Genomic DNA, 7,774 nt, shown 5'->3' with positions numbered 1-7,774 from the left:
AAACTCCTAGAGGAAATTCATGCCAAGCACAGGAACACCAGCTTCCAGTCGTGCGTGTTCACTACCTGTGCTAACAGGGACAGGAGGTTGGCTACGCAGGCATTAAAGAAAACGCTGATACTATAATTTGAAATGGTTGTCCCTCCTTCCACACTAACAGGTTCAAACAAGATTAGGCTTGGGGGGGTGGGTGGGTGGGGAGGGGGAAGCCTCCTTATCAAATACCAAACAAATGGCCCTTTTCCGCTAATAAGCGGCAATGGGAAAGCATGGCAGGGAAAGGTGTGGGGTTACAGCGAGCTCCGTGCATGGACAGGTCTGGGATTCTGCCAGCGTGACTTCCCAAGGCTTTGCCCTTTATCACCGTTAAGAAGCTCCTACGTCCCAGCTCATTCTTCAAACCAGCTTCCCGTCTTTGCGTTTTACCTGCCAGGGAGATGCTCCAGCAAAATTCATCCAGAGTCACTGAAAAACAGACAACACGTGGGAGCCAACAGACTGGTGTTTCTCTCTTTTATTTAAAAACAGTGCTTCATTACCATTTGCAAAGGGTTAGGAAGGGTTTCCCCCCTTGCTTAGAGTTTATAAAAGCCAGCAACATGATCAATAATTTATACACATGGATAGTAATACAAAAAAAAGGAATAAAAGCTAAAGATCTAACTACTCCGACCTTCACAATTCCAGCTACTTGATAATAATAGGAATAACCCAATGAATACTGTATGGTCTGAAAGCTACTATACAATATGATACTTAACGAGGGAGGGCGGGAAGTTAAAGGCTGTCACAAAGCCCTGGGATGCAGATACTGCTTCTCCAGAGTCAGCAGGGAAATGGGACCCTGGGCAAGCGGCTTGGGCGTCCTAGGAAATGATCCAGGGGAAGGGAACGCATCCCACTCGGGACACGTCCAGATCCCCGGCGGTACCTGGCAATGGGAGGTGCTGGGGAGACTGCGTGAAGGGGCAAGTCCGTTGCTGCCACTGGAGGTGCTGCGGCATCTCAGCCTTGCACTGAAAAATCTCCAAGTCTCAAGTAGATCAGCCTGTGAGGTCAGTAAAATACTCCACCAGCTCCGTATCGCTCTACAGCCCTGGTTCTCATTTGCTATCGGCCCCAGGTTTTAGCTCCAGCTATTTACAAGCAGGACTTATCATATTGAAAAGAGAAAAAAAAAAAAAAAAAAAAGGAAAGGAAAAAAAAAAAAGGAAAAAACCCAAAGACAAATCATATCCCCTGGGGTAAAGAGGATTATTTCGTCATTTGATAATGCAGCCAAATCAAGCTGCCAAAACTACAACACGCGCACACACACAAAATACTGTGAACAGAAAAATAGAAAAACGTGACCAAAACTGAGACTACTAATGTGGGAGGCCCGATTTCTGCAAGGAATTCAGTCCTTGGGGAAGCAACAAGCCCCTCCACCAGCAGAGAACTGGGAATCTGGCAAGAGATTTATTGACCCACTTCAGAACAAAACAAAACAAGAAAAAAGAAAAACCATTCCTAAGATTAACCGGCATTTTATCGACTGCCAGCCAAATGAATATTCGGGTGGACGGTTTTAGACACCAGCAGTCTCCTGGCAAAATCAGGCAAGATTTTTGGCTGATGCATTCTTGCTCTACCATGAGTTGAGGCAACATAGGAAGCTTGTCTACTGCACAAGCCTGGACCAGCTGCAGCCTGCTACCCAGAGGGGACAACCGCTGGCAGTGCTTTCAACCACCAGCAAGAAGCTGCCTTCCAGGGTTAGCAATGGCAATGAAGAGGGGACGTGGCAGCCTAAATGGGACTTGGGATGTCCATCGATGCACATGCTGCGAAGGGACGGGGGCTAACCTGCCAGCCCCTGGCTAGAGCAAGGCATACCAGGGAGAAACCCCAGAGCCTACTTGAAAAGGGCCCCATTTCACACTCTGGCTATCAGACTCCTGCTTGCCTTGTTGACTGGAGTTTCCATTGCAGAAGAGAAGTTTACTGGAGTTGGAGGGCGGAGAGGACAATCAGTAAGATAGGGATGGAGGGAAGGGGCTTTTCAGACATTAACATCACCAAAAATAGTGTTTTATGCAACAAAGAGTCAAGTCTCACTGGTGTATACTACAAAATGTTTGACATTTTCCAAGAGCATGTCAAAATAAAAACACAAAGAAGTTTACATTGGATGTTCATCATCTTCACTAAGTTGGGTCCCGTCCCACCCCCCCTTCCTATTTGAAAACAGTGCAAACAGGTAACACACTTTAAAATTCACCCCGCTGCACCACGGACAGCATTCCCCCTCCCCTGCCAGGCTGGAGGTCACAGGCAGCGGGCCGTCTGCCTGCTTTCCCTTTGGAGCTAGACTCAGCAAAAGCGCTCCCCAGAGCTGTTGTTTTGAGTTTCCCTTTACTAAGCTCCTAAGTGCTCCCCAAGCCTGTTCTCCATTTGCCTCCTCCTTCAGGGCTGGGCTGGGAAGATACAGATAGGGACGGGCTGGGGAAAAATGTAGGTAGGAACTGGGAGGCTCAGCTTTGTATTCCCTGCTGCTGAAACTCTGGGCACTGGAACTGAAACCCCAGTAGCCAGCATCTCTTTTTGGGAAAGGAAATGCTTTTATTAACCGTTCCACAACTAGCACTCGAGCCAGCTATTCAGATAACCCTCCTCAGCTCTTGCTGTGCACTTCACATCCACAGGTCTCAAAATGGGTGAGAAAGGGGATAAACTCCCACTTCACTTTAGGGACAGGGAAGCGAAGTCCAGCAGCAACACGACCGCTCCGCAATGACCCTTTCGGAGCACCGACAGAGCCCTGCCCAAAAGACAGGCCTCTGACTCCTGAGCTAGTGCTCTTCCTCGTTGGGCAAGTCTGCTCTCTCTTGGGCACTGAAACAGCCAAGCCACAGCTATTTTAAAACATGGCTTTGTCTATCTCAACTCATCACACACGATCCACGTAACTGCTGAACCTGGGCAACGCCGGCTGTAGCAGGCTCGTACAGAGTTCCCCGTTGTCTCCAGGTCCTCTCATGGCTTTTCTTAAAAAAGCTAACCCACCTACACCAGTGCAGCCTCCCTAGCACAGGGACAATGACAACAGTTTGTTAACATGCTGGGCATCAGTATAACTTATTCCCAGTAGAGAATATGCTATACTAGTAGAATTATTCTTGTACCAGCACAACTGTACCATAAGGAAAGATAGACCAGCACATTAAATAAATCAACTCTTCAATCCAAAATTTTATCAGTATAGTATCACGTGCTGGCCAGACCTATTGCAAGACAGTACAAACAGCAACACTTAAAAAAACCTACTTTTCCTCTTCATCAAGAGGAATCCCAGGTGCCACCAGACTAAAAGGTGACAAAGAGCAAGCTATCTGCCAGGCTGCCTGCCTGGTTTCCCTCAGAAGGCCAAGCCCTGCTTTGCAAGGGGCCTGCGACTACAGACCCATCTTGGGGACAGGCACTAGCTGCCATCAGTTAAATAAGCCAGGGCCCAGTATAATTCATTAAGTGTAATTCATTTTGCATAGGGAGATATAGGTTTTGTCCTCACTTCATCAGAAGACGGATACAGCCACGGCTTGGCTACTCCGAACGCATCTCAAGCCAATTCATAACACATCCGAGCGAAACCAGAGCTATTGTTTGCCAAGAGGGAAGAAAGGTTCAAGAGCTCTCCTGCCACAGCACAACACTCACTCAAGAAACCTCGCTGCAAAATTTGAGCTGGCATGCAAGGTTTTGGGAGGTCTGGTGCTCCAGAGATGTGGAACCAGCAAGCCACCTGCAGCTCCCAACCAAGCAAGCATCCCGGTGTCCCCTCTGAAGCTCCCTGCTGAGAGCAGGACGCTGGGCTATCAGCAACCTTCCTCAGCGGGGGTCTTGCAGCATTAACTTCAGAGTCAAGGAGACACTGGCTGGTTAATGCACTGCAGGAGCCTGGCAGGGAGCAACCAGTGCAGGCTGGGCTCGGATACAGGAGGAATCAGGCTGGATGTTCTAGAGTGGGTACTACTCTGAGATCATACAGCAGGGGACCACAGCCCTGCAAAGGTTGGGCGCTTCTGCACTAAACCCCTCACGCTCCTAATATACTTGAGTGGGCTGAAGCTGCCATGCATAGACTCTGCTCAGAAGCAGAAATGGGGCTGGCCTCCCTACTCCCAGGGAGGCCAAGTAGCAGTGGGGTTATAGCAAGCGGCACTGCCAGGGCAGGGGAGGACGCTCGGGGAGGGAGAAGCCAGCTTTTTGGGAGCTGCAGTCAGAACCAGCTGAACTGAAACATAGGAAAGGGGCAGTGGGGTGAGCAGCTGCCCCTGTCGGGCTCTGCAAGCTGCACTGCTCCCGCTCGCAGCCTGCAGACCTGCTGCGTGAGGAACTGCCTGCGGACAAGGGAAGGGACAGCCTCACGCAGCCCCTCCACCCACAGGTGGGTAGAACTACTCCAGTAGAGGCTTTTGCTGCATCTCAGCTCCAGAAGTCCCCTGGCTGCCCTGCAGTGGAAACTGGCTCCCCTCGAATATGACTGTTTCTACCACAAGTCCTCCCTCCCCTACCCCAACTCGGGCAGTAAAAGCCTCCAGACACCCCGAGTCCCCCTCATTTCCTAGATTTTGTGAAAGCCCCAAGACCCTGTTCCCCCCTCCCCATTTTCAAGCTAACTAAAATATTTATATACAAACAACAAAAAAATTGTCATAACAGCAACAAACCAAACTTTGGCTTGGAAAAAAAAAGTTAAAACCCAACAATAAAACCAGGAAAAAAGAAAAAAAAAGAAGAAAAAACCCCAAAAACGTGGCCAACAGGCTGGCAGTTTGGTGTCCCCTTTATCTAGCTATTCCTCCAGAGAATCAATAGCTTCAGGGTCTCTAGCTTGACTAATGGCTTCCCCATTCTTCCCATTTGAGGTGCCTCCTCTCTGCTGAGCACAGAGAGGCTATGTGTATCGCTGAGGAAGAGGGGGGGGGAAAAAAAAAAAAAAAAAAAAAAAAGCAAAGCTTGGCTGTGCGTGGCTGGGCCAGGACACCTCCCTGGGAGCTCTGCTTGCTGACATTGCTTAGTGTTAAGAGCAGGAGGTTCCTTATTCTGTTATCAGTGGTGGATGGAGAAGCAGGTGTACAACAGGAGCTGGAGAGGCTCCACCAACAAACCCACACTCCAAGCAGCCCTTCTCAGGGCAGCGAGGCTCACCCCAGTACTCAAGGCAGCAGAATCAAAACACATTTCTGCATTTCTCTGCCATGTAGTTAAGAGACCCTGCCTCTGGTCGCTGGGGTTACTGGGAGCACTCTAGGTGCCAGGAGCTGAGTGGGGAGGTCTGGAGAACAGTAACTCCCTCCCCATCACAGCACAGCTCACACAAGTCGTCTGAAAACGCTGACTTTGAAACACAGCAAGATCACTGTACATGAGAGCAGAAGGGAGACGGTTTTGGGAGTCATGAAGCCCTCCCGTAAAGAGCCTCTCTGCTTCCAAATCTGTCAATATGTAGTGTCTATATGGACTCAGCAGACCAGGTACAGAACTTTCCAAGAGAGGCTGGGCAAAACAGACCCAAAGCTTCAACGCAACTATGTAAGAGCCTGAAATAGCTTGCGGTGGGAAGTTCCTATGAGTTCAGAGTTTGCACAAACTGCTTCTGCCTCCCCTCAAACTCCTGACAGAAACAAAACTACTTTAGGATCAACATTAAGATGTAAGAGACCCTCTTCCCCCACACAAACCTCATGCTTGCCCCTTACCTCAAGCAGCTTATACATGACTTGTTTTTCCTCACTTATGTTATTTGAAACAGATTACTTCCAGCAGCGCCTAAGCACCTCAGGGTGAAGAGAGGGAGAGACCTTGCAACGCTGGATCTCAGATCACCCGAGAACAGCACTGATGCATGGTTCTTCTGCTAGCTTTCTTCCTCTGCAAGGCTGCATGCACTTCACCTCTACAAGTTTAACCGCTTGCTGTCCACAACAGAGGTACTCTGTGTGATGCTGCATTGCATCTGCCACTCCGCAAGGAAAGAAGACGAAAGGACAGCAAATGAGAAAGGTCTTGGAAAGGAGGAAGGAAAACTAAAAATAATTGCAGCCACCAGCAGTGCTGAACAATAAGCTAGAATAAGTTGGGGGTGTGTGTGAAAGATCATCCTCATCAAAAACACCTTTCCAACTCTTGTCCCCTGTATAGCAGGTAACAGGCAAAGTCTTTCAGCAGGTTGAGGATATCTTCTCCTGCCAAGTCTAAACTACTGACACTGCTGAAACTGCCCCAAACCTGTGCACATCGGATGGTGATAAAAATGAGGGAAGTCTCTGCATTTCCCTCATTTCCAAATGTAAATGACTATTTCCCACCAGCATTTAGGTCCCAGCCACAGCCAAAGAGTGCTTCCTTCTGCAGACCAGAAACACGGCAGGTGGAGACTTCTCCCTCGTGTCCTCCTGTCTCATAGGCACCAAGCACCAGACCCAGGGAAGTAACTCTGTCTGCGTGTTCCTGATTAATTGCATGATATCAGTTTCTAACAACTTTCCTTATCGCTAATCGCCTTTTCCGTGATTGGTAGGATAAGCTATGCACCAACATACAGACACGGAAATGCATTATTTTTACCACAGTTTAAAAAACCCCAAAAACAAACGAAAAAAAAAATCAAAACAAAAAAAATGCACAATCTTTGGAACAAAAGAATTAAAGGCAGAAATTTAAAGGAAAAAAATACATATTCGAAGAACATAGTGAGGTATAAAAAAGTATTTTCTCTTTTGTTTTTTTGTTTTTCTTCCTCGTCTTGCTATAGAGTTCCTCTACTAGTAAATATTGCAATAGCCAGGCCTCATGAACTGGGGGGGCTGTCCCACTTGCAGGGGGCTCACGTCACTTCAGTAGGGGGCAAATCGGCTGTAGCCACCTCGGTATAAACTCGCCTGTAGAAATTAAATGACAGAAGAGGTTGTTAGGAGGAGAACTGTGAAGAAATACTCAGGACAGCACCCAAATTCTTTCAGAAGGACTAACAGACATGTCTGGGTACTGACCCACCACCATCAGCACCTCTAAGAAGCAAGAGAGGAGAGCCTTGCTTGCAACACCAAGGACATGTCTCAGGAGGACATGCTCATGGCCAGCCAGCTGGAGGTGAAGTTTGGCAAGCCTCAGTTGAAGGGAGTTCAGCACCAGGGAGAAGACTCAGGAGTCCTCATCTCTGAGCCAGTTGTCTAGGCTGTTTTTATACATAGCAGAGACCAGGACTTTTAGGATGCTCTTCACCTCACCTTAAGGTAAAGGTCTAGAATAGACACGATGACCTGGTATCCTAGAAGTACCTGCTTTTCCTTCATTGACACTTAAGGAAAATCCACACGATGATCTGAGGCTCAAACTGAGGCACTACTCTGCAGATATCTATATTTAGGTGTCTTTTTCTCTGAACACATTTGTATTCCAGCCTTTGCAACAGCACAGATACTGCGCTGGCTAGCAGATGGGCAAGCATGTGGTTTCAGCAAGCTGCTCCACTCCCCGCCAATGCCAGCATACCTCGCTCCGGCCCTTGCGTAACTGCTGCTGGCAGGCAGGACACTGCATCCTTCCACTAGTGGAAGTGGGAACCAAGTGGAGCAGCTTTGTTGCAAGATGTCGTGAGAACAATTTACTCCCTTGCTTCCTAGAACTGATTTCTCAGCATGCAACACAAGCCTTTAAAGTTAATGAAAATGGCAAGAAAGGGTGTCTTGCATCTCTTTAACTATTGCTGATTTTTGCTCTATATATC

At 48.2% G+C, this 7,774-nt stretch overlaps 1 protein-coding gene across 6 annotated transcripts in view; it reads right to left on the bottom strand.

Moving 5' to 3' along the window:
- Window positions 1-499: 499 nt before the first annotated feature.
- Window positions 500-7,774, bottom strand: part of RBFOX2 (RNA binding fox-1 homolog 2) — a 174,311-nt gene continuing 167,036 nt past the window's right edge. For all 6 annotated transcript variants that reach the window (XM_055807842.1, XM_055807845.1, XM_055807841.1 and 3 more), the window contains one exon: window positions 500-6,926. In XM_055807842.1, the coding sequence (XP_055663817.1) occupies window positions 6,882-6,926 (45 nt within the window). In that variant the 3' untranslated portion in view covers window positions 500-6,881. The remainder of the gene's footprint in view (window positions 6,927-7,774) is intronic.

The sequence above is a fragment of the Falco peregrinus genome, chromosome 6 (genome assembly GCF_023634155.1).
Source record: "Falco peregrinus isolate bFalPer1 chromosome 6, bFalPer1.pri, whole genome shotgun sequence".
NCBI classification, from domain to species: domain Eukaryota; kingdom Metazoa; phylum Chordata; class Aves; order Falconiformes; family Falconidae; genus Falco; species Falco peregrinus.
The sequence above is the reverse complement of the archived record's forward strand: the minus strand, read 5'-3'. Positions and strand labels throughout refer to the sequence as shown.